Genomic DNA, 27,259 nt, shown 5'->3' with positions numbered 1-27,259 from the left:
ATGTTCAGTTGTAAACTTTTGAAAGAACCATAATGTTCTGTTCAGAGTTATGAACATTTCAGTGTTACGAACCACCTCCATTCCCAAGGTGTTCGTAACTCTGAGTTTCTACCGTATCAACACTTAGTCCTGCCATGAGTGTAGGGGACTGGACTAGATGACCTCTCAAGGTCCCTTCCAGTCCAGTCCAGTCCAGTCCTATGATTATTCTTCTCTCACTCTCCCCCACTTTTCTGTCTGTTACACTATAAAACTTTCAGGGCACGTCTTCCTCTTTGTACAGCCCCTAACACAAAGGGGCCCAAGTCTTGATTAGGACCTCTGAGCATTACCGCTCTACAAATATCAAACAGTAATAAGTACATTACCGTTGAGGTCCCCCAAGTTCTACAGCTCAGAAGCTAGCTGTTTAAGAATTCTGTCAAGTAATTACAACAATTTTCATGTTTGTTTTCTTTATTCAACACTAGTCACTCCAATGACCTTTTATCCGGATCAGCAGAAACACTATTCTGAATACGCTGAGAGAGAATGTAATTGACCAACAACATTATACCTGATCATCAACTCCCCACAATAATGAATACCGTCAGAAGACTGTTGTACACTTAAGATCTACTGTACGTGAAATACCAGTTAAAAAAATTGCAATTCAAGCATTGCTACCACAAGATTGCACCAAACTAGATTTCCCTACTGTTAAAATAAACAAACACTTTCATGTTGAAGGAATAGATTCAAAAGAGAATACCTTTATTTGAATGTTTTGGCATCCCATAAATGAAATACAGGTCCTGTCTCAGTTTCAAATCTTTATTTTACTTAAAAATATTTGAAAAAGTAACTGATATGGAAAGACATATTTCAAATCTTTCTATGCAACTTATTAGGGTTGCCAACTTTCTAATCGCACAAAACCAAACACCCTAGCCCCACCCCTTCTCTGAGGTCCCTCCCTCAGTGGCTCACTCTCCCCCACCCTCACTCAGTTTCACTGGGTTGGGGCAGAAGGTTGGAGTGTGGGAGGGGGTGACGGCTCTAACTGGGGGTGTGGGATCTGGGGTGGGGCTGGAGATGAGGAGTTTGGGGTGCAGAAGGGGCTCCAGGCTGGGGGTGGGGATGAGGGATTTGAAATGTGGGAGGGGGCTGCTGGTTGAGGCAGGAGGTTGAGGTGCAGGAGGGGGTACGGGCTCTGGGCTGGGAGTGCAAGCTCTGGGGTGGGGCCAGGGATGAGTTCAAGGTGTGGGAAGGGGCTCTGAGCTGGGGCAGAGGATTGGAATGTAGGGGACTGAGGGCTCCAGTTGGAGGTGCAGGCTCTGGGGTGGGGCCAGGGATGAGGGGTTTGGAGTGTAGGAAGGGGCTCCGGATTTGGTGGGGGCTCAGGGCTAGGGCAGGGGGTTGGGGTGCGGGCTTACCTAGGGCGGCTCCCGGTCAGTGGCACAGCAGGGCTAAAGCAGGCTCCCTGCCTGTCCTGGCTCCACCCCAGAAGCAGCCAGCAGCAGGTCCAACTCCTAGACAGGGGAGCCAGGAGGCTCCGTGCGCTGCTCTCACCCGCAGGCACTGCCCCCACAGCTCCCACTGGCCACAGTTCCCAGCCAGTTGGGAGTGCGGAGCCCTCAGAGCAGGGGCAGCGCGCAGAACACAATGGCGCCCCCGGCTAGGAGCCAGACCTGCTGGCTGCTTCCGGGGCACAGCGCGGTGCCAGGACAGGGACTAGCCTGCCTTAGCCCTGCAGCACCATCAACCAAACTTTTAACGGCCTGGTCAGCCGTGCTGACCAGAGCTGCCAGGGTCCCTTTTCGACCAGGCGTTCCAGTGGAAAACGAACACTTGGCAACCCTACATCTTATTTATAAAAAAAATCACAAACTTTTGAAAGATTAGACTTCTAAACTTCCATTCAGGAGAAAAATCAGACTGTCCAACTATAAGGAGACAGTCATACGGTTTTAATCAAGCCGCAACTTTATTATTAGATGTCTGGGACTACCCAGCAGATAAGTGTACACAGCGCAGGTAACCCCATCTTCATTCAATAACTACTGGTGGGGGTTCCGCCAGCCCCCCTTTTTCCATCCAGGTCCCCCAGCCAACCCATTGCTGGGACCTTACCAGCCACCCGCCCCCCACATAAGAGGGCTACAGTGGGCTATAAGAAAGGAGGGTTGGCTCCCTGCTGCACCATCAATAGGAACCCCAGCTCTCCCATCCCCTGTTCCATTCTTTTAACAAACACCTCCTTTAAGTCCTTTATCAAGCCATTTATCTGGTCGCTGTACCTTCCCTGGGCAGTTCCTGCACTGGACAGCCACCCCACACTTACTGAATGAGTTGTGGCATCATAGCCTAACTCCCTTCATGCCTCACATCAATAAAGCCCACCCCCAGCCCGCTGTGGGTAAGGCAAAAACCTCCCAACTCCACCTAGATCAATCTGGTGGTGAGGGAAAAATTCCTTCCCAGCTCCCCTCCCCACCCTGCAAAAAAAGGGAGGCTAGCGCAATGCCCACAGAAGGTCTTGACCAAACCTGGTATTTCACCATCTAAAGAGGAGGGAGGGTGGGTGCTGCCTCAACCTGATCTGTGTAAAAGGGACCTTCACCGCATGGGGCAGCCCATTTTAAACCCTTCCTCCCGTCCAGTTCCCAGGGGATGAGCTAGCATTGCCATGCTGGCCCCTTGTCCCCTTTTACAGCAGTTTGACCTCTCCCCTCCTCTCCCCACACAGCCATAAAGCACAGTTCCATTCATTCAGCCAGCCAGCCAAGTTCCCTCCCATTTAAAGGTGTGGTATGGTCATTTCCTTCAATAGGCAAAAAAGATTTGATTTAGTACTGGATACTATCATAACACTATATCTAACACCAGAAGATTAAGATATGGTAGAAAGCATGTGAGTTCCAAGATTACAATTGATCCTTTTCTATACATACCGGACTCCTAAATAAAAATTAAATGAAGAACAACAAATGTTGCATATATAAATCAGAAGAGGAAACATACACGTATATTCTATGGGAGTGTGCAACAATAACGTAATCCTGGAAAACAGGAAGTGAACATGGTAAAAAGGGGTTTGTTCAACTCTTTTTCTTAATGTGAGATGGTTTCTTTGACTCTTCATAACAAAACAAATGATACTCCAGAAACAAAAGGAAACCCCTTTCCCCTCCAAATTGTAAACTGGGTAACCTTGACAGGTGATTTTTGCAGCCTACGGCCCCAATTCTGCAAAGACTTAACATCAATTACTTAAAATGGACTTGAAGTCAATGGGACTATTCGTGGGGCAATAGTCTGTAAAACTTCGCATGATCAGGTATTAGAATGGGCTCCCTTCCAATTAAATTACAACATGGAGACTTTTCAAGCAGTTGGACTCCTTTCATAAGCACTCATAATTAGTAATGTTTTATAATGAAATATACACAACTATTTTGGAAAATCTTAAGCATGTTGACTACAGACAGGAAAAATGTATCTTTCTGTACATTTTACAGATTATTGAAAACTATTTGTCAGAGGGTTGTTTTTGGTTTTTTGTTGTTTTTTTTTAAGATAGGATTCTGGTCTTTGGTTCAGCTACATCAGAAGTTTCTCAGCAACTATTTCAGTTTTCACCTGACCAGAGAGAGTGAAAATGCTCATTTAATTCTTGCTAAATTATAACCTGATATGGTTTATATCAAGGAAAAAGCAGAATACCTGTGGGCTAATAGCTATATTTTGCTCAAGTGAATAGAAGGGATGCACATGGCAGCATGAAAATCAAGTTTACCTTTGTTCCTCATGACACCATCTCTTTAAAATAAAATTACTTTGTGAAATATAGTAAAACCTTTCCAAATCTCACTTCAACTCAAAAGCCCTATATTCTCACACACAAAAATAGGAGTTTCTAACATTTAGCAACAGACTAAATGTTACCAGTTTGTAAACACTACATATGTACGGAGGTCTTGTATCACTGACTTTATTAATGTTACAAAATAGATAATGCATTTATTGATCTATTATGTAATCAAATTAAATAACTTGTTAAAATAAACAAACAGTCAATTTAGTACCCTTTTTATTGGGTGTTAGCTTACTTGCAAATTTGAAAAATTCAGTAATCCTCAATGGGTCTCCTACTCACTACAAATCAGTGAAAGTCTACTCAGTTCTTAACCATATAATTGGAGTATTGTTTAATTGGCTAAAATTCCTAGTAGTTATGCAATTAGTTGATCAAAATCCTATCTTTAACAACAAAAGGATAAAAGATACTCTATTTGTAGAGATTTAATTTAAAACTATACAAATATGCATTAAGTTGGGATGCATATCCATTTTTACTATGCTACAGGATAAAAATGAGGTTAATTCTATTTAAACCATCAAAAATTCTTCCAAGAGAGCATATGTATTTAAAGTCATAAGAAAAAGAGGATATTTGGAGCTCACACACCAACAAGGACACATCACATAACTCCTACCTCTTTGACTTCATGGAGCTGACCAGTATATTGACTCTTGGCTCTCCGGGCTGCTGCAGGCGATTTGTGATGTGTGACGGTGACAACAGTCGGTCCACTTTGACCCTGATGTTTTTGACTACTAGGAGATGCAGAATTACTCATCCCAGAAGGAAGCAAAGACAGGCTTCTGTTTCGTGAGGAGGGAGTGTTCTAGAATAAGCAACAGATTGTTAAAACGAAGAATTAAGATACATGAGTAAATAACGTATGACCAAAAACTCTAAGGCTGCACTCTTCTCATTATAAAACTGAACCTGGAGAACTATAGGCACTCAAGTCTTACTGATGACAAAAAATGCTGATAACAGGTATGGTGAAATTATGGCAAGGATCAGCCCTGATAGTGCAGAAGTTGCTTACTATGTACCTGGTTTGTTGAGATTTCTGAAGTAGGCTTCCCTAGCTCTGGCAAGTGATTTCCAAACATTGCTATATATTAATATGCTCAAAGTATCTTTGTAGCCAAACACACAAACCTTTTAAATAGGGTAAATAATCTGCTTTCCTAAGCACAAAATAATCTCAATTACACTGATACAACTAGATTTTATGAAGTCACTGACCTGTAATTCATGAGGCATGCTTGCTGATTATACAAAAAGGTATTTAGTTAAAGTTAGTGCTTTCCCCTGATTAGTTTCTGAAATAGTTTGATGCTTCCTTTGCATAATTTTCAAAGCAGCAGCCATTGTAAGGCCCATACTCCAGGTTAAATTAAAATTTGAAGCAGAAGTGTGATTTGTAAGTGTCAAGACATATTTTGGGGAGTGGATGAGGACAGGAGCAGAGAGGAGGGACAGAAAAGTTAGTAAGTGGGTTTTCAGGAGTGTCTATAGTCTGATCACTCTCTAGCTCTTGCTCTATTAATCACAGGTGACGTGGGGGGGGGGTTGGAAGAGAATACGGGGCCGCATGTCCCCCCAGATTTCTGCCAGGGTGGGAGTCAGGCTGAGCGCAGCTGAGAGCGACCTGCCTGGGAAAGTCACCGACACCGTGCACTTCTGCTGAGTCCTGCTAGGTGGCACCCGGAGCCGGGAAGCGAGATCAGGCTGGTAGCAGGCTCAATGGTGGAACCAGCTGAGACGCCTGCGAGGCTGGAAAGGGAGCTCGGGGCAATGGGGAGAGGGAGGCAATGGGCGGAGGGGGAAGACAGCACAGACCAGGGGCACTGGGGGTGGGGTGGGTGGAGAGCCCAGGGCAACACAAGCGTAGTTCCCCTGAAACTGCGACAATGAGATTTTATTTCATTTTTTCTAAAGGCCCAAATCCAGCAAAGTACTTACACGTGCTTAAGTCCAAGCACTTGACCAGTTCCATTGATTTCAATGGGTCTACTAACATGCTTATAACTGAGCATAAGCTTAAGAGTTTGCTTGATTGGGGCCTTAATGTCAGAACATATTATACTAAATCATAATTAAGAACTGGAAAGTCACACTATTAAACTTTGTAATGTTAATAGCAAAAGTGGGTCAGTTGTGAAGCTTCCATTCAAATTCAAGTTCCTCGACTTCAGATCCAAACCCAAGCCACTTCATAAGAGTGCTGGGATTCAGAATTCTGAACTGGCCCATCATGAAAATAAACAAGCTATGAAGGTGAAATCTGAACTTAGATCTGATCTTCCTCATGTTTCTGAGTAGTTTGGATTCTGTGTCCTAGTTTTGGGTCCATCTCTAGTTAAAAATGAACTGTAAAGAGAAAAGGGAATGGTAGGCAAGCCAAGATACGTGACTTGACCGTCTGCTAACTGGGCTGGGCACAGGAGATTGAGCACAGAAATCTGTTTTAATTTACTTTCCAAAAATTCTTTCAAACCACTATCCTCCTGCCATGAAATCTGTTTTTACAGGTTTGCTAATAATACCCCATATTTATCATTCTCTGATACTACAGATACCAGAAGAGTCAGATGCCAGAAGAGACATCATAGCCACCAGTAGAGTTAGCATGAGATTTCTGGTACTTGTGATGCCAATGTCTCCTTGTAAACACAGAAGAGAGAGCAGATTCAAATGGAGAGGGAAAATAATTTTATAAGGTTAAATTAGAACTGATTCCTGACATAATTATTGGGTGCTTATACTATCACAAGAGCTTTAAAAATTATATCAAAAGGATTGTTTCGCAAATATCTGTTGTTCAAATTGATATAAAACACCAGTGCAATCCAGAGCCTCTTCGTGTGTAGCTCGCTTTTAGAACAGTCTCTATCTGCTATTACATAGTGTCATGAGACATTAGAAGTAGCTCTAGAAATCAAAACTCTTTTGTCTCAAGTAACTGCCCTGAACCTCTCTGCATAACACCAGAACCTTTAAATTGTGCCCGCCCCTTCCTCCCACTGTCAGCAGTTAACAGTCTCCTCTGCTATTAATAATAGTCTGAGTTTTCCCCCCCGCATGAGGTTCAATTGTTCACATATCTGATCTTTTAATAGGGTTGCTACTCCATGGTTTGTTTACTGCATCACTCAGTTATTTTATACTAGAGAAAGCCTTAAAGGACTGCAGTTTCAGTCAGGCACACAGATGTACCACCAGAACACAGATAATGTAATCATTGCAGATATCACAATGATAGACACTTTAGTGTGTTATCTATATGTGGTCCATCACAGCCTAGGCTATTTTTGTCCATGTTTGAAAAATGCTGTTGGTGATTTAATTTCCACACTTAGAGAGATCTATGTAATGTGCTTGCTAAGCTTCTTTCTTCTGTTTTATTATATTCTTGTTATATGCATACATCTTTTGTTTCGATTTTATTTTAGCGTCAGACAAAATGGCATGTATTGTACACTGACAATAACATTTTAATAAAAAATTGAGGATGGCATAGATGCAATATTTTGAGTAAAATACAGGTACGATCCCACTATTTCTACCTACAAGCTCAATATATTCGTACTTGCAAAGAACAGGTAGATGAGCTTTTATAGTTGCAAAGAGAATTATTGTAATAAGTGAATGGAAATGGAAGAGGAAGTCTTATTTTCACCAGTAGCGCCTATATACTCAGAATGGCCTCAAATTTGAAACAGTATATTGTAATATGGCCAGTAAATAGCACCTGAAAGCCTTCTCCTTTTTATCCCTTAAAGGCTAGTTAATGGCACTGCAATCATGTATAATGCCTGTCACTTTCATTAAAAGGTATCAGATCTTGTGAAAGTAGAATGAATTATACTGAAATTATAATTCATTAAAGAAATGCTACTTGAAGGGTTTGTTGAAATATAGTTGTCAGGAAGAGAAACCTTAAGGAGTGTGAGACAATGGGTCCTCAAACTAATTAACTTAGAGCTCCTACTGAGCTAGGAGATTGGTAAACGTTAGTATGCAAATAAGATATGCATGTATATTTGTCAGTTTCTGCTTCCTTTTGTCTCTTATGTTAAATTGGCTTTGGCTTATTTGTATAAATAAGGTAGCTTGAGTCTCAGAGGGGGGCTCACATATCTGGGTGCATTGGCAAAGCGCTTTGCTAATAAACAGAGTGTTCTGACAAATTATGTGAGTCCTGAATCTGACTTTGACAATCTAAAACTGACAAACTTAATTTATAATTAGCATTTGGATTAAAGTCAGACATTGTATATAATAGTCATGGTAATAGTACATTTCATCAACTCCAGATACTGCACTTTACCAACACATATAAAAGGGGCAAGGAGGGAACTTCGTTACATGTTTTAGGAGAGCAATTACCTCTACACTCGGCCAAAAGATTGAGACATCTGGTATGTCAGAACCTGATTCTATAAGCCCTACACATGCAGAACATACACTGCATAGAGAGTAGTCACAGTAACAAAACACAGAGTACACAGATCTGGTTTAATGTATATCCCCTTCACACACAAACACACTTCAGAAGTTATGATCTAATCCTGCAAACATGGCTGAGTGCAGGGGTTTGCTACCATGACTAAACACAATTATAAGCATCAGCCATCCATTAAACTAACCATCATTGCAGGTGTTTTCCATTTGTGTTAAACAGGACTTGGACTAAAATGAGAGGCTTATTGTTTTTAAGTTATCTTTGGTTATATGGTATTGTTTAGATACAATTACGATTGAAGATATTTACAGCACTGGAGAACCTAGATTCTTTACCTCTGATGACTTGAGCCTTCCCTCTTATAATAAGACTTATTGAAATAGGCTGTGCCTAAGTACATCAGAACATCACATACTTCTGGCATGATAAACATACAATATAGATTTTTCCTTTTAAAATTTGACTACCAACATAATGTATCCAATGATAAACAGGGGAAGGAAGAATCCTGGTAATGGGATATTTTTCAGAACAAGATCTGAAGCCCACCTCTCTCCGTACGCTTCAGAACCTGAACTCTAGCCCAAACTGGAACTTCCAGCACCTTCTACACAGCTACTGTGAACGCACTAGCCTGAGTCCCGCAAGCCCAAGCCTGTGGACCCAAACTGGCAATCTCACTCCAAAATGCTGTGCCTACATACTCTACAGGATGGCAAGCAACTTAGGGAAGGAGCAGCTCACTCAGTCTGTCCTTACTATCTCTGCAGTCATTGCCTCAACCCCTGTTCTTCCTCCTCCCACCTTCCGTCCAATCTGAGATCAGCTCCTCTGCTCCACCACCCCGTCCTGAACAAAGCTCAGATTTAGAGCTGGATTTAGGGCAGCTTTGAACATTCAATAACAGGGTGTGTTTTGATTAGTTTATCAGATGTTCTCTCTTTATTAAAACAGACTACAGTTCACAAAAATACCATACCTTTATTTGTTTATAGTAAATTCAGCCCTATGAGAAGTTCTAACATACCAGAGTTATTCCAAAGTAAGTGGTTATTTATCCAAAACCAAGTACCTACGCACATGACAAGATTAAAGAATTTTTTTTTAGTTCTCTGCAGAAGCACTTTGAAGTGAAGTGTGATCAAGAACAGTATAAAAATAAAATGGCATTTATTATTCAGTTTTATGAAATAGTTACTGCATCTAATTTATCTTTTATATAGTTATGCTCTAATAATCATCTTACTTGTATTATTCCTTTTGGGGATTACTGAAGATAAAATTTTAGTAACCTATAAGATTTCACCACACAAAAGAGAAAACTTGTCAAAATGTCAGATCAGATCAAGACTACCACTGATAAAGATTAACAAATTAACAAAAATGGACTGAACATTTTTTTTACTTGACTAAAGCAGAGTTTATCTGAACTGTCTGTGCCTACAGTACATATTTAGATCAATCAAAACTCAAAAAAATGCATATGCTTTGTGCCTACTTGACATAACTTAAAAATACGTTCCAAGTACTGCATTTTAAGATAACATACTGCAAACTCCCCCTCCTCAAACAATTCCCTCCCATTTTCAAGTGTCTGGGAAAAAAAAGATGAGTCTTGCAAGATCGTTAATATCAGCTATATCCTTACTTACTTTAAGACTCCAGTATAAATATTTTACTGTCCCCTCAACTTTCCAGGGGTAGGTGTTACAGAAAAGTTCTAGTATACATACTGATTTTACTTTAAGAGTTCATTCACTTGTGGCAATTACTGTGTCACTTCAGGACTAATTACAGAAAATGCGTCTTTTTGTGCAGACTGCAACATTACTTGATACATTTTCTCACACATCATCCAGAATTCTAGAGAACTGCAAACTGCTTATGTCATACAGATGTAGTTTAAGTGTTGATGCTTTCAAGAAATAGCAACGTTTACTACCAAAAATGACAACCACCGCAAGAAATAGATTTCAATAGCAACAGTAATTTTAAATGTGTACAGATATAGGGCTTCTCATTTCAAATGATCCCAAAGTGCTATAAAAAACATTCAAGAATCACTTAATCCACAACTGAAACACAACTATTTTTGGAGTAGCACATCAGAGCTGTTCAAGAGCACACAGTAGCACTGTGGAATAATTTAAGAAAAATGAAAAATAGCACTTGCATTTGAAACTCTGGCATGGGAGGTTTAGTTGAGCAACAGTTGGCTCAGTTGCAAATTAGGCAAGATAATGAGTAAAAGCTTCCTCCATAGCTTAAAATATGTGAAACATCCAATGTCAATCTCATATGAACAGCATTTCCTGTCTCCCACAACCACTGGTTCTATACTGACTCACAGAGAAGAGTGTAGGTTTCAGAGTAGCAGCCATGTTAGTCTATATCCGCAAAAAGAACAGGAGTACTTGTGGCACCTTAGAGACTAACAAATTTATTAGAGCATAAGCTTTCGTGGGCTACAGCCCACTTCATCGGATGCATAAAATGGAACATATAGTAAGAAGATAATAAACACACACACATGCACTCACACACAAGGTGGAAGTTGCCATACAAAGTATGAGAGGCTAATTAGTTAAGATGAGCTATTATCAGCAAGAGAAAAAAAACTTTTGTAGTGATAATCAAGATGGCCCATTTAGACAGTTGACAAGAAGGTATGAGGACACTTAACATAGGGAAATAGATTCAATATGTGTAATGACCCAGCCACTCCCAGTCTCTATTCAAACCCAAGTTAATAGTATCTAGTTTGCATATTAATTCAAGCTCAGCAGTTTCTCACTGGAGTCTGTTTTTGAAGCTTTTCTGTTGCAAAATTGCCACCCTTAAGTCTTTTACTGAGTGGCCAGAGAGGTTGAAGTGTTCTCCTACCGGTTTTTGAATGTTATGATTCCTGATGTCAGATTTGTGTCCATTTATTCTTTTACGTAGAGACTATCCGGTTTGGCCAATGTACATGGCAGAGGGGCATTGCTGGCACATGATGGCATATAAAGACTGGGAGTGGCTGGGTCATTACACAGATTGAATCTATTTCCCCATTGTTAAGTATCCTCACACCTTCTTGTCAACTGTCTAAATGGGCCATCTTGATTATCACTACAGAAGTTTTTTTCTCCTGCTGATAATAGCTCATCTTAATTAATTAGCCTCTTACAGTTTGTATGGCAACTTCCACCTTCTCTGTATGTATAGATATATCTTCTTACTATATGTTCCATTCTATGCATCCAATGAAATAGGCCGTAGCCCACAAAAGCTTATGCTCTAATAAATTTCTTAGTCTCTAAGGTGCAACAAGTACTCCTGTTCTTTTTTAGAGAAGAGTGTAATGTATTAAATTACCCAAACCATACATTTTCCACATGTCCCCATCTAAATACTCTTCCTTGCCTTATTCTGCTTACCTACCATATGGGGTTCTGATGGAACCACAGTACAAACTACTACAACTAGAGACTAAAATACAATGCCTATGATTGATTCACACTTTTTTACCAACAGATCAAGGCACAGAGAGGAAATATGGATTTTAAGTTGGCACTATCATTCACAAGCCTTGTGAATAGGAAAGAGAGTAGTAGACATGATATATCTTGACTTTAGCAAGGCTTTGATACAGTCTCACATGACCTTCTCATAAACGAACTAGGAAAATACACCTAGATGGAGCTACTAAAAGGTGGGTGCATAACTGGCTGGAAAACCATTCCCAGAAAGTAGTTATCAGTGGTTCAAAGTCAAGCGGGAAGGACGTATTGAGTGGGGTCCCGCAGGAATCACTTTTGGATACGGTTCTGTTCAATATCTTCATCAGTGATTGAGATAATGGCATAGAAAGTACTTTTATAAAGTTTGCGGATGATACCAAGCTGGGAGGGGTTGCAAGAGCTTTGGAGGATAGGATTTTAATTCAAAATGATCTGGACAAACTGGAGAAATGGTCTGAAGTAAATAGGATGAAATTCAATATGGACAAATGCAAAGTACTCCACTTGGGAAGGAACAATTAGTTGCACACATACAAAATGAGAAATGACTGCCTAGGAAGGAGTACTTCAGAAAGGCATCTGGGGGTCAGAGAATCACAAGCTAAATATGAATCAACACTATAACTCTGTTGTAAAAAAAGCAAACATAGTTTTGGGATGTATTAGCAGGAGTGTTGTAAGACAGACACGAGAAGTATTTCTTTCACTCCACTCCACACTGATTACGCCTCAACTGGAGTATTGTGCCCAGTTCTGGCTGCCACATTTCAGGAAAGATGTGGACAAATTGCAGAAAGTCCAGAGAAGAGCAACAAAAATGACTAAAAGTCTAGAAAACATGACCTATGAGGGAAAATTGAAAAAACTGGGTTTAGTCTGGAGAAGAGAAGGCTGAGGGGGGACACGATAACAGTTTTCAAGTACATAAAAGGTTGTTACAAGGAGAAGGGAGAAAAATTGTTCTCCTTAACCACTGAGGAGAGGACAAGAAACAATGAGCTTAAATTGCAGCAAGGGCAGTTAAGGTTAGACATTAGAAAAACCTTCCTGTCAGGGTAATTAAGCACTGGAATAAATTGCCTAAGAAGTTTGTGGAATCTCCATCACTGGAGATTTTGAATGAGCATCTGTCAGGGATGGTCTAGATAATACTTAGTCCTGCAATTAGTGCAGGGGACTGGACTAGGTGACCTCTTGATGTCCCTGCCAGTTCTCTGATTCTATGATTAAAATAAATAGATAGCTAATTTAATACCTATTTCTTAAAGACATTTTGGTCATTGATTTATTGCTGTATGTTCCGTCTCCTTAAACTTGTAGGAGGGTTGGTTATATCTATAGGCAGTCCTTTTGTATTATTCTGTGTTTTTAATTTATGGGATTGTGAAACAGAGACACATTGGTGGCTCACTACTCTGTGTCAGCAACTCTTATTAGGCCTGAGAAATGCACTACACTTAATATATTGCTGTCACAGTATTTCACTATAAAGCAGGGGTTCTCAAACTGGGGGTCAGGACTCCTCAGGGGGTTGGGAGGTTATTACATGGGGGGTCACGAGCTGTCAGCCTCCACCCCAAACCCCGCTTTGCCTCCAGCATTTATAATGGTGTTAAATATATTTAAAAGTGTTTTTTATGTATAAGGGGGGGTCGCACTCAGAGGCTTGCTGTGTGAAAGGAGTCACCAGTACAAAAGTCTGAGAACCCCGGCTATAAAGCACATCATGTGAGATATCAAATGAAAACCAGCGAGACATGTATTAACACTGTAAGAAGACTTATAGATATTCCTCATATTATGTTGTAAAGTCTAACAAGGCAGAATGGGCAAAGAGGTCTTCTGCTATTCAACTATCTCTGTCTCTAATGTAAGTTAACCACTGCAAAGCCAAATACAATGGGAGTTACATTTGCAAGTGAAGTAAACAGGAAAAACAAGTTAACAAGGGAGATGTAACGGCAGCATGGCACCGGCACCCAGGAACAAGCAGCATGGGAGGAGAGTCTTATCACAGATTCATAGATATTAAGGTCAGAAGGGACCATTATGATCATCTAGTATGACCTCCTGCACAATGCAGGCCACAGAATCTCCCCCACCCACTCCTGCGATAAACCTCTCACCTATATCTGAGCTATTGAAGTCCTCGAATCATGGTTTAAAGACTTCAAGGAGCAGAGAATCCTCCAGCAAGTGACCCATGCTACAGAGGAAGACAAAAAACCTCCAGGGCCTCTTCCAATCTGCCCTGGGGGAAAGTTCCTTCCCGACCCCAACTATGGCAATCAGCTGAACTCTGAGCATATGGGCAAAATTCACCAGCCAGATACCCAGGAAAGAATTCTCTGTAGTAACTCAGATCCCACCCCATCTAACATCCCATCACAGGCCATTGGGCCTATTTACCATGAATATTTAAAGATCAATTAATTGCCAAAATCATATTGCCCCATCATACCATCTCCTCCATAAATTTATCAAGTTTAATCTTAAAGCCAGATAGACCTTTTGCCCCCACTGCTTCCCTTGGAAGGCTATTCCAAAACTTCACCCCTCTGATGGTTAGAAACCTTTGTCTAATTTCAAGTCTGAACTTCCCGATGACCAGCTTATATCCCTTTGTTCTTGTGTCCACAATGGTACTCAGCTTAAATAATTCCTCTCCCTCTCCGGTATTATCCCTCTGATATATTTATAGAGAGCAATCATATCTCCCCTCAACCTTCTTTTAGTTAGGCTAAACAAGCCAAACTCCTTGAGTCTCCTTTCATAAGACAAGTTTTCCATTCCTCAGATCATCCTAATAGCCCTTCTCTGTACCTGTTCCAGTTTGAATTCAGCCTTCTTAAACATAGGAGACCAGAACTGCACACAGTATTCCAGGTGAGGTATCACCAGTGCCTTGTATAACGGTACTAAAACCTCCTTATCTCAACTGGAAATACCTCGCCTAATGCATCCCAAGACCGCATTAGCTTTTTTCACAGCCATATCACATTGGCGGCTCATAGTCATCCTATGACCAACCAATACTCCAAGGTCCTTTTCCTCCTCCATTACTTCTAATTGATGCGTCCCCAGCTTATAACTAAAATTCTTGTTATTAATCCCTAAATGCATAACCTTACACTTCTCACTATTAAATTTCATCCTATTACTATTACTCCAGTTTACAAGGTTATCCAGATCTTCCTGTATGATATCCCGGTCTCTCTCCAAATTGGCAATACCTCCCAGCTTTGTATCATCCGCAAACTTTATTAGTGCTCTCCCACTTTTTGTGCCGAGGTCAGTAATAAAAAGATTAAATAAGATTGGTCCCAAAACCGATCCCTGAGGAACTCCACTGGTAACCTCCCTCCAGCCTGACAGTTCACCTTTCAGTAGGACCTGCTGTAGTCTCCCTGTTAACCATTTCCTTATCCACCTTTCAATGTTCATATTGATCCCCACCTTTTCCAATTTAACTAATAATTCCCCATGTGGCACGATATCAAACGCCTTACTGAAATCTAGGTAAATTAGATCCACTGCGTTTCCTTTCTCTCAAAAACCTGTTACTTTCTCAAAGAAGGAGATCAGGTTGGTTTGGCACGATCTACCTTTTGTAAAACCATGTTGTGTTTTGTCCCATTTACCACTGACTTCAATGTCCTTAACTATTTTTTCCAAGTTTTTTTTCCTGAGTTTACAGATTCATTAAAAATTCTTGCTAATGGGCTTGCAATTTCATGTGTCAATTCCTTTAATATTCTTGTATGAAGATTATCTGGGCCCCCCAATTTAGTCCCATTAAGCTGTTCGAGTTTCACTTCTACCTCAGATATGGTAATATCTACCTCCATATCCTCATTCCCATTTCTCATGCTACCATTATCCCTAAGATCCTCTTTAGCCTTATTAAAGGCTAGAGGCAAAGTATTTGTTTAGATATTGGGCCATGCCTAGATTATCCTTGACCTCCACTCCATCCTCAGTGTTTAGCGGTCCCACTTCTTCTTTCTTTGTTTTCTTCTTATTTATATGGCTATAGAACCTTTTACTATTGGTTTTAATTCCCTTTGCAAGGTCCAACTCTACTTCACTTTTAGCCTGTCTCACTTTATCCCTACATGTTCTGACCTCAATAAGGTAGCTTTCCTTGCTGATCCCTCCCATCTTCCACTCCTTCTATGTTTTCTGCTTTTTCTTAATCACCTCTCTGAGATGCTTGCTCATCCAGCTTGGTCTACAACTCCTGCCTATGAATTTTTTCCCCTTTCTTGGGATGCAGGCTTCCGATAGCTTCTGCAGCTTTGATTTAAAGTAATCGCAGGCCTCCTCTACCTTTAGATCCATAAGTTCTTCAGTCCAATCCACTTCCCTAACTAATTTCCTTAATTTTTCAAAGTCAGCCCTTTTGAAATCAAAAACCCTAGTTGCAGATTTATTTTTGTTTGTCCTTCCGTTCAGTTTGAACTGAAATAGCTCATGATCACTTGAACCAAGATTGTCCCCTACAACCATTTCTTCTATGAGGTCCTCACTACTCACCAAAACCAAATCCAAAATGGCATCCCCTCTAGTCGGTTCAGAAACTACTTGATGAAGGAATCCATCAGCTATCGCATCTAGGAAAATCTGAGCCCTATTATTATTACTAGCACTCGTCCTCCAGTCTATATCTGGGAAGTTAAAGTCTCCCATGATCACGCAGTTTCCATTAGTATTTACTTCATTCAAAACATTAAAGAGGGCTCTGGATCCATATCTATATCAGATCCCGGCGGTCTATAGCACACCCCAAGCACTATCACAGGGGAGGCTCTAGTAGTTTTCTTCCCCAATGTGATTTTTGCCCAGACGGACTCTGTCTTATCCATTCCATCGCTTCTTATTTCTTTACATTCTACCTCATCATTGATATACAGTGCTACTCCACCACCTTTGCCTTTATTTCTGTCTTTCCTGAACAGCACATACCCTTCAATACCCATACTCCAGTCATGACTACTATTCCACCATGTTTCTGTTATCCCTGTAATATCTGGTTTCACTTCCTGCACCAGTAGCTCGAGTTCCTCCATTTTGTTATCTAGGCTCCTCGCATTGGTGTACAAACATCTTAATTTTTGCTGTTTGGCCTTGCTCACATTCCGTACCCGATTAAGCACAGTCATTCTACAGCCAGTATGACCTATTAGACTAGTATCCACACTGTCCTTCCTCCTTATGTCCATTCTCCTACCTACAGCTGTATCCTTTCTTACTTTGTTTCCTTCCCTCTCAATGCTAAAATGCTTATCTGTAGGTACTCTTCAAAAGGATACATTTCAAAGGTTTGCTGAACTACAAGAATCCCCTTTGATTATCCATTTCACTGACAAACACCCTGTAATATGGAAGGAGGTGGTTCATGAAAAAACTGGATCCTGATTTGACTGAAAAATCAGCATGCTCTGCAAAAGGACTTTGAGGGTGAGAAACTCTCTCAAAGGAGCGTAGCCTGTCAAAGTTATGATGAGTCTTTTGGAAGTGTATTACACTTTTGTTTTATTTGGAAGCAGCTTTCCTTTCTGAATACTCACTTGAATCTGTGAATCTCTTTCTGTTACTAAACCTGTATTTGTTTTCACTATAAATAAATTACAGTGTGATGTTGTTAGAAAGGACCTGATCTTGAGCTGTAACCTTCCAGTGGTATGCAAGTCTCTTTGGAGACAGAGGACTTGGTAATTACTACGAGTATCTCGTGATAGGGGCTAGGCACTAGAGGGAGGCACTAAAGGCTGGCAGAGCTGAGATTGTTTGGGTGGCTAACAGACTGGGGTGACAGGAACTGACACCCAGTTTAGCACCAGCAAGTCTCCTCTTGCTGAGGTAGGGGAAAGTATCTGAGGACTAGTGATACTTAAGTGGAGCTAGCCTGGAATCCATAATGCAGAGTGCTCGTGTTAGCAGCTGACTGAGTTGTTCTAACTCAAGTTTTAGCCTGCACCCCCTGATGGACCAGCTATCTCAAGTTAAAACACCACCACACTTGAATTTAGAGTATGTGAATGGAAGAGGAGTCTGGGGCAACACCTGAGTTAAAGCTTGTCATCACTGCAAAGTTAAGAGGACAAGTCTCATTGAGCTTCAATTGGACTCATGTCTCTTAAGTTATGTACTTTTGACAATCCCAGCCTCAGCTGTGTGCCCAAAACAAAACTTATTGTAGATTTTGATTAGTACTAACTTCATACATATGAAGTTTGTCATGCCATTCCTCTATTGTCTATGAGTGTTCTGCTCTTGTGAGCATGCTGCAGGGGACTGAAATTAACAAACATCCTACTGTGAATTACAATTTTGGTGTGGTGTTTAAAAGGAAAATATACATCTGTTGTTGCTTTTCCTTTCCTTAAACCAGAACTGCATCATGCAAAACTGAATGATCCTTACAGAGCAATATAAAATGGACTGTATGACATTTTCTGACTGGTGGGGGGAGGGATAGCTCAGTGGTTTGAGCATTGGCCTGCTAAACCCAGGGTTGTGAGTTCAATCCTTGAGGGGGCCACTTAGAGATCTGGGGCAAAAATTGGAAATTGGTCCTGCTTTGAGCAGGGGGTTGGACTAGATGACCTCCTGAGGTCCCTTCCAACCCTGATACTCTATGATTCTATGATCATTTCCCATTCAACATGAAGAAAAGAAAAAAGGATAACATAGTCTAGCTCCTTCCACAGTTCTAGTATTGTAGCATTCAAGTACTTGTAATTTGCAAAGCAAACCTACTAGCAATACTGTAACTGTAATAGTATCATGTTCTAACTTCTATATTCCCTCAACAAATGTTTCCTGAACTCTGGTCCACAAACCAGCAGCTGTTTATGGAGTGCCTGCTAGCCACATGGTGCTACTCTCCTCTATGTTTCCAGCTGCTAAACTGCACTCAGAAGAAACTAAAGAAAAATCAGGAAAACATTTAATGTACTTTCCCATGTAAGCAATTGATGCAGATGCCAAGAAGGGTGGTGTAATTTGATCAGCAACAAAGGGGAGGTAGTCCACACTATCGTGAACAGGAAAGAGAGGTAGGTCCGCCGGACAATAACTCTGCTAAGATGAGATCAGAACAGTTTGAGAGCCCCCTTCCCTAAACTGTATGTGTTCCTAGAAAAATAAGCAATTTCCTTAGTTTATTTGAGTTTTAAATAAGTCTATGTCTTCAGACATCAATATACATATACTACTGCTGGGAGCCAAGCAGCCTCTCTGTTTCTTTCTGAATTTTTAATATTAATCTATATTTTAGATACATCCTCTGTGGTCTGTTCACAAATATTATTATATGTTTAAAATGCAATGGACACCCAGTTCACCTTAAATCAAAATTTTAATCTAGAAAATTCACTTGTTTTTATCCTGTAAGTGACCCATTTTATGTAGCGCAGTTTCAATTTTGCATTTTCATGAACCAAGAGGGGAGGGTTTTTTTAAAAATAGAGGAGAATTTGAACAAGATCAGGATTTATCCACTTCAGGTGGCAAATAAAAAAGCCTACTTTTCTAAAAAGAAATGTAAAATCAAATAATTAAAAACTTAGTATTTAAAGCTAGGAAAGGATCAGTAAAGATGCTGGGAAACTGCCCACTATTAACAACTGGAATAAGATTACCAACTCACTTTACAAAGGGTATTCTTACACTAGAACCTTTAACTAAAGTTAGCTGAGTGCTAATTAACTCAGGTTAGCCAACACATTTATACACCCTAGTCTTGGCACTTCACAAACATTTGTTCCACAACACAAATGGTTTACATTAGATAGAGGGTAGACAGACAAACATTTGTGGAGTGTCCAGACTAATGTGTACAAATGTGTTAGCTAACTCTAGTTAATTAACAAACAATTAGCTCAAGTTTGAAAAACTAGTGTAGACAAACCCACAGATCACCAAACTATTAACTTGAACCATAGATAGCCCAGATTTGAACCAGTGGCAGGGGTTGGACTCCATATATCATTATCTATCCTCCAAACCAAGTCCACTCTTTGTAAAAGAAGAAAAATTGCATATTATCCCTAATATTCACTTTACGTGTCTTTCAAGATTTCCACACTTCAATTTGTAAAATGTTAGCAAGCTCAACTTTTTCTTATCTAACTTTGGGAGCAAATAAGACCACCAATTATTCTTTGAAACGAAACAATTTTCAGTGAAACCAAACAATTTTCATACTACCACATGGATATGCTGCCTTATCATACAGTATAATCATTTTCATACCCAAGTCTATGTGTGGACTAACTTCCCAGCTACTTTTCTAACCTATTAAACCTTTATTATTCCAGCTGTTTAGTAACACACTTCAGACCTCTGAAGCGCCATACATTAACAAAAAGATATGAAGCAATCACAATATCTTCCTATGTTTATTCCCCTTGGAAATCCCTAAATTCCACTGTCTAGTGAGTCTACCTCCCTCTCAACACTTACTCCTACTACTTTATCTTAAAGCTGAAATGTAGGCAGAATAGACACCACCAGCTTGTGTTATTTACGAAAGGGTTTGAGAGAAACGTAAAAAAAAAACAACCCCTATACAAATAGAAGTTGACTGCTGTTATTAATGGATTAATTTTTCATGTTATCCTGTTCTTCAATTACCCCAGTTATAGCCAACCATGCTATTTCTTTCCCATTATTATTTACCTTAGAATTACCTTCCGTGTGGTATTTGGCACAGGTTCGGAGCTGAGTCACCCAGTATTGTTTTTCCTTTGCATCAGCAGCTAGAACAGAAACAAAAAGTACAAGAATTGCACATAAACCAATTGACATTACAGAAAAGGGAATGTTTCCAGCACTTGATAACAGTTTAGAAGTACCTTAACTAAGGGAAATTAAAAGTCTATTTATTGCACCAGGCCTTATAAAAGTGCACCAATCTAAACCAATTTAGTTAAATCAGTAACATTTTCTCAGAGACCAGGCTTAAGCCTCAACCTAAGAAGATACTGTGACTGAAGAAAGAAGAAAAACAACTAGTTTTCCACAGTTAATTCATCCATATGATGCAGTGAAAACTCTTATTTATTAAAATAGTTACTTTGTGAATGAGATTTTTTTTCTTACATTTCCTCCCAAATAAAGATTAGCCCAAATAATCAATTTAACTATTTTTATTTTGCAGTGGAAAAAATGGAGTAAGAAATATACTTGTTTTAAAATGCATGTACCCTATGCAATTAAATAATTAGTTTAGTAGAATATAATCCTTTGGGGCCTTAAAAAGTTGCCTTTTTCCCCTCCTTCTTCTTTATGGTATATAAAGGAAGCCTAAAAAAATTAAAATTGGTTGGGTTTTTGTGGTTTTTTGTTTTTTTTTTAAGGAGGGTTTTTATTATACTGGAAAGCTGTGCCACTTTAAACTATCCAAGTACAACCCACCCGCAGTGTGGATGCAGTTATATCTGTATAAAGGTACTTTATATTGGTACAGCTATTCCCATATGGGAAATGGAATACATGTACTGAAAGAAACCCCCTTTACACCAGTATAACTATCCACACTAGGGTCTGCAACAGTATAACTACTTGGGTAAAAAGTAAAATAAATAAATCATATCCCTAACCAAAAGTTAGACCAGTAAAACTTTCAAGTTTAGATCCAGCCTTAGATATATCAAGAATGTAAAGTTGGTTTTCTGTATTTTTTCTGGGAGACTGTTGGGTGTCAGAAGCTGTGAATACTTAACCATTACATTGAAGTGCACAAGGATGTTGAATCTTTAACAAAGTCTTCCTCCACTCACATGTTAATCACTGAAGTTAGCTAAGTTTTACCAACCTCCCCCCAAAAAAAATTTTAAGTAAATTCAATTCAGTAAGAGTAGGGTGACCAGATATTCTATGTCCCGATTTTATAGGGACAGTCCTGATTTTGGGATCTTTGTCTTATATAGGCTCCTATTACCTACCCATCCCCGTCCTGATTTTTTACACTTGCTGTCTGGCCACCTTAAGTAAGAGTTATATAGACTGACTAAAAATCTCTAAAAACCCTAACATGCTGCCTTGATGCATCGAAAAGAAGCATAAAAGGGCACAAGCTCACTTTTTCTCCCCTTTGCTCACCACCTTTAAAATTATTGGAAAACTGTATTTATACCAGTATGAATTCTATAAGAGCTGCAGTGTATTACATGTATAATTCAGTTATGATGTATCAACTACTAAAAATTCTTATTAGCAAACCACTTTGAATCATCATTAAATGCCATATCAATGTTAAGAACACAAGTACAAAATTACACATACTGCTGAATCTCAGATTAATGGTAATTCAAATTAATTTTAATGATAAGGGAACAGAAGACGGAATACTTTATTAAATTTTCTCATCCGCTATGTTGCCAGTATAACAATTAAGTAATAAGCAGCATGCTGCTGTGTGTAATCTTGTAAATCTCAGTCAGTCAGTAGGCAGAGCACTGCAGAAGTTATGAGGACATTAATCCTAACTGTTCAAAAACTAAGCCTCCTTGACAGAAAATCCCTTTGTTGCTTTGCTACACGTCCAAATGTCTATGCAAGCTAAATATTGAGTTCAAATCCTAATGCCTCTTCGATAGGGTTTCTGTTTGCTTTACAGGAGATTCTAAAATATGATGGCTAGCTGGTTGGCGGTTAAATTGTTAAATCTAGTCTAACCCTCATCACAATTCATTTTATTTTAAATACAAGTATATTGGACTGAGAATTGTCACACATCAAGCCAACCAACAGTAGTGCACCATCCATATGCCATGGTTACAACACCATAACAGTAGATTGCATAATTTCCTATGGCAATGTACTAACTTGCAGGTTATTTTTCCACCGTATTGTCCAGCACGCCGTAAAGTAGCCATAATCAACATAACTTCAACTAAGAAAAGGAGGACTTGTGGCACCTTAGAGACTAACCAATTTATTTGAGCATAAGCTTTCGTGAGCTACAGCTCACTTCATCGGATGCAGACGGTGGAAACACAGCATCCGATGAAGTGAGCTGTAGCTCACGAAAGCTTATGCTCAAATAAATTGGTTAGTCTCTAAGGTGCCACAAGTCCTCCTTTTCTTTTTGCGAATACAGACTAACACGGCTGTTACTCTGAAACATAACTTCAACTGGATTTTTTGTCACAATTGGGAAAGAAGGTAAAGACAAAAAAAGTTACAAGAATGGGAGGAAAGGCTGGTCTTATAAGCATGTTTAAGAAGTAGCTAGTAGATTACTATACCTCTCAGTTTGTACGTCTCTCCATTGGCAAAGTATACTACCAACATGTGTGGCACTTCGTCGCTGAGAGAGATTATAGCTCCAGCTAAAGACAGGGCTCCTCGTGGCTTCTGGTTTTTACTTTGTTCATTCACAAAATACTGCAGAATCCCAGTCTCAAAATCCAGCACAAAGTACCTGTTCAAAGAAACCACAGTTGTATAGTTTTTCTTTCAAAGAGTTTTTTACACTGCTACTGAAAAGCAAACATGGGTTAAATTTAAATTTCACAGAAATGTTAAACAAGGAGGAAAATATTTTTTGTTACATAGTATCCTGTACATGAGGATAAATGTATCAAAACAATACCTTTATTTCAGTTTGGTGAGAATAAAGAAGAGTCCATGTTCAATTAATGGACATGGGAAAAGGTGTTTCTAACTGAACGTGTTCTTTAAAGAAAATCACCCCCCAACACTAATACAGATTGTACTGAAAGAGCCCAAATGTGATGCCCTGTCAAATATATCTATGTGCCAAAAATGGAAAGCTAGGTGAGTATGGCATTTTATGCCCGTCACTTCTGGGTTTGTGACACGACCCTGTGCCTGGCAAGTCACTTACTACTTTTATGACATCATCTGTCCAGATACCCAGAGACACCTCTATAGCCACCTGTGTCCACTTGCACTGTATGCAAAAGGGTGGCCTTATTTGCCTCATTTATACATGCAAACATGACCCCCTCATTTCTCTCAATTGCTTTTTTAAAAAGGAAATATGCAAATGCTTTTGCACAGGGTTGAGCAGAACACAAGATATTATAAAATATAATCAGAAGGGAAAATATCTCATAAGTCCCATTATGGCTGGGATTTTCAAGGCTGGTCTAAGGGATATAGACATCCAGTTCCCATTAGAAATTAAAGTAGGAAGTACAGAAGCCAGCCTGTAGGATTGCAGTGGGTGGGGGCATCTTCAAGTCAGCAAATCTGTCACTCTGCCAATCAAGTTCCAATAGCAGGGGGGAACCCATCTGTCCAGATATTCAAATAACTAATAGTAGGCAGGTGTCAGTCCCAAAGAAAATCCATCTGGATAACAGTCACTGATTCAGAGAGTCATCAGAGATATAAAGGATGAAAGCAGAGAGACAAGAAAGTAAGTTTTATGTGACCAAATGAAAAGAGTTTGCTTAAAGCAGTACTACCCAAGGTAAGCACTTTATTTGAAGCTTACATGTTAAGAAGATTGGTGAAACAGTCAGCTAATGATCTGGAAGTCACACAGTACTCCAAAAGTATAGTCCACTAAATTTGATATAGATCTAGTTACAAAAAGTTCTTTGGTTTGTGTTTTTCATCCTCTCTCTCCCCCCACCCCACCCAGCTTTGAGGGAAGCCTTGGAGAGAACAGAGGAATTTATGCAGCAAACCAATGGAGAGTATATTTATAGGAGATATGTGCAAAATCACAGTAACTCCTCCCATTAAACTTACAGGAGAAGTTGCCTAAGTCAGTATGAAGAGCACTTACATTTTAATCAATAGTAGTTTATAGAGCAACAACATGGCACTTCAGCTCAGAATTTGAAATTGCAGCACTCTACATCCTCACCACTTAGTTCTCTGCCTCCCTAACCTATTAGGCAACCCCACTTCGATCCACACACATCCACACACTGATCATATGGGCCAATGCATGATAAGTCCATTGCTAAGATTACAGTATTTGCCACACAAACGGGGACAAATTTATTGCTATTTGTACAGACGAGATGATTGAGTAGCTAATTCATACTTATTTTAAATGTAAAATGAAAATGATTCCACTTTCGCCATCTCAATTTGAGTTACTCTAGCCCAACACTCAGAGCTGGAAGCATAAAGCATTTCTACTAATCCATCTTAGCACATAGAAATCTTGATGCATATTTCCATCTTTAAATCATGTACCCTGAACCAGGTCTCCAATAATGCATAACCTTTGCCAAGGTAGTTGAAAATTCTGTCCTACTGTATTTCAGGAAAAATGGTCTATTAAACACAGCAGACAAGACAGAAGATCTTACTCAGACACAGGTGGCCTCTTATAGCACCTAATAAAAACATGTGGGTAATGACACCAAAGCATTTGGCAGGGCATTATTTGTTGTTGTCCTTCTGGATCAAACATTTAATATGGGAACAGAGAACAAAGTTTCATATTGCTATACACAGATTCACATGACAGTTGCAAAGTGCTGTTAGCGATTTACAGTTCTGCAGCTCATGTCTGTAAAACTGCAACTTGCATTCAAAACAAGATAAAAACCTTGGCGTCATCTTTGACTCAGCCCTATCTCTGGACCCACACATCCAGACTGCCTCTAAATCTTGCCAAGGCTTCCTACACAGTATTTCCAGCACTGCCCTGTCTGTCTAGGTTTTCAAAGTTCTTGTCCAAGTCTTTATCTCACATTTCAATTAACACACTTCACCTCTTTGGCACAACTGCTGCAGTCTCAGGCTGGTCAAGTCCACTCAAAGCTGCTGGCAGGACAATCTTCCCACTTTGTTCCCCACTGTGCATCCCTCCACACTCTCCCTTGCATCAGACACAAGGATCTTAACCTCACCTTTAAGGTCCTTCATACTTTAAACCTACTCTTCCAAAGCAATTTTACTTTAACAGAGAAAAAGTGAGGTTAATGGTGCAATAAAGACCCCACTTCCTCTGACACCGTGCCTCTATGCTTTTTGCTATGGGAGAAACTGCCCATCACAAAATTGGTAGAACCACTACTTTCATCTCCCTTCAAATCCCTCTGCTTACAAAAAACCCTAACTACTGAGATAGTGACTAGGGAGGTGGTGAGCTGAATCCCCCCACACAACCATCACCATTTGGCTGTTTCATCTCTTTGGCATATCTGGTCATAAAGTTACCATTCTGAGCTCTCAGAGCAAAGACTGTCTGTGTGTTACTTGTTTGTATGATTGATACCTATGCACAATGGGATACTCATCTCTGACTAGGGCCCCCAACTGCTACAATATTACAAATAAAATAACTGATAAGTATGTTAAATCTAGCAACAAACACTATTTAACAGCCTACTGAAATTATCAATTCAGTGGACCAGGAAAAGAAAGGGAGTGAAAACAGAATACTATTACCAAGGGCTTTGATCTGACATTTTAATCCATTTGCGCTTGTAAGATAGTGACCAAGCATTCTACCATTTTCACAAGCCAAATACAGTTTTACAAACTTAATGTTACCAGCTCACCTATTTATAGTAAAATGTTAATATTTAGGCTGGGCTTTCCAAAGGAGCCCAAACTTTGACTGAAATTCAATAAGAGCTGGGGATTTAACTCACATGGGCTCTGTTGGAAAGCCCAGCCACAAACTGACATTTTTGTATTGCATCTCTATAGATAAAGGTCATACAGGGGTTTGGAACATGCAACTTTCCAGTTAGTCAAGTAAAGAGTTTTGTGTATCTCTTCCCTCAAATTAGCTTAACACTTATCCCAAAGCAACAGCCAGGAATTTCAAGTTATTTTAAATAAATCAATACTTTTTAACTTTCAGTAAGAGGAAAAAAAAACAACACAGCAAAAACAAGTAGTATATCTCATATCCTGTTTGGACAAGAGCTTTCATAGGGTAAAGTTTGCAGTAGGCATCTTGAGATACAGGGAGACCACCAAACTGAAATTTAGTCAATTTCAAACAGAAAGATAAAATTACTTGCATGTATTACACTAGTCCATAAGCCTCCCTGTCAGTATCTGTGATTTTGCATCCTGTTTTCCTATTTATAAAACATTTTTTCCTCTTCCTTGTTGCTGTGTGAAAATTTTACAGAAATGAGAGAGAGCTGACTCACCAACTATAAGGAAACATCATGAAAGGGGTAATAAAAATACACTGTAAAATCCACAAAGTAAACAAAACTCAAAGGTTAAAGAAAGTATTTTCTCTAATCTTTGTCCAGTATAGTAATTTCAGGAATTTACCTGTTAAATAAGCAGGGTACAAAAAAGTTTCTAAATCATCTTGATCTGAGTGCATCTGTCCAGCAGTCCAACTGACAGCCTCTTTCAGTTTGTTTTCATGATATCACTTATTTAATTTGAGAACTGTGTTCTCATGAAAGCCTTTCCTGTCCTGGGCTTGAGATCTTGTTTACATTGTTTCCATCCTTTCGATGTTCAGGTGTGAAC

The 27,259-nt window shown here is 39.6% G+C and overlaps 1 protein-coding gene across 3 annotated transcripts in view; it reads right to left on the bottom strand.

Moving 5' to 3' along the window:
• Positions 1 to 27,259, bottom strand: part of OSBPL10 (oxysterol binding protein like 10) — a 189,473-nt gene that overhangs the window by 113,288 nt on the left and 48,926 nt on the right. For 2 of the 3 annotated variants that reach the window (XM_048838665.2, XM_075125718.1), the window contains exons 2-4: positions 23,068 to 23,243; positions 20,495 to 20,574; positions 4,479 to 4,670 (exon numbers count right to left, since the gene is read on the bottom strand). In XM_048838665.2, coding sequence (XP_048694622.2) covers positions 4,479 to 4,670; positions 20,495 to 20,574; positions 23,068 to 23,243 — 448 coding nt within the window. Of the gene's footprint in view, positions 1 to 4,478; positions 4,671 to 20,494; positions 20,575 to 23,067; positions 23,244 to 27,052; positions 27,074 to 27,259 lie in introns of those variants that run through there. The other variant, XM_048838666.2, reaches the window with a different exon arrangement.

The sequence above is a fragment of the Caretta caretta genome, chromosome 2 (genome assembly GCF_965140235.1).
Source record: "Caretta caretta isolate rCarCar2 chromosome 2, rCarCar1.hap1, whole genome shotgun sequence".
Classification (NCBI taxonomy): Eukaryota; Metazoa; Chordata; order Testudines; family Cheloniidae; genus Caretta; species Caretta caretta.
The sequence above is the reverse complement of the archived record's forward strand: the minus strand, read 5'-3'. Positions and strand labels throughout refer to the sequence as shown.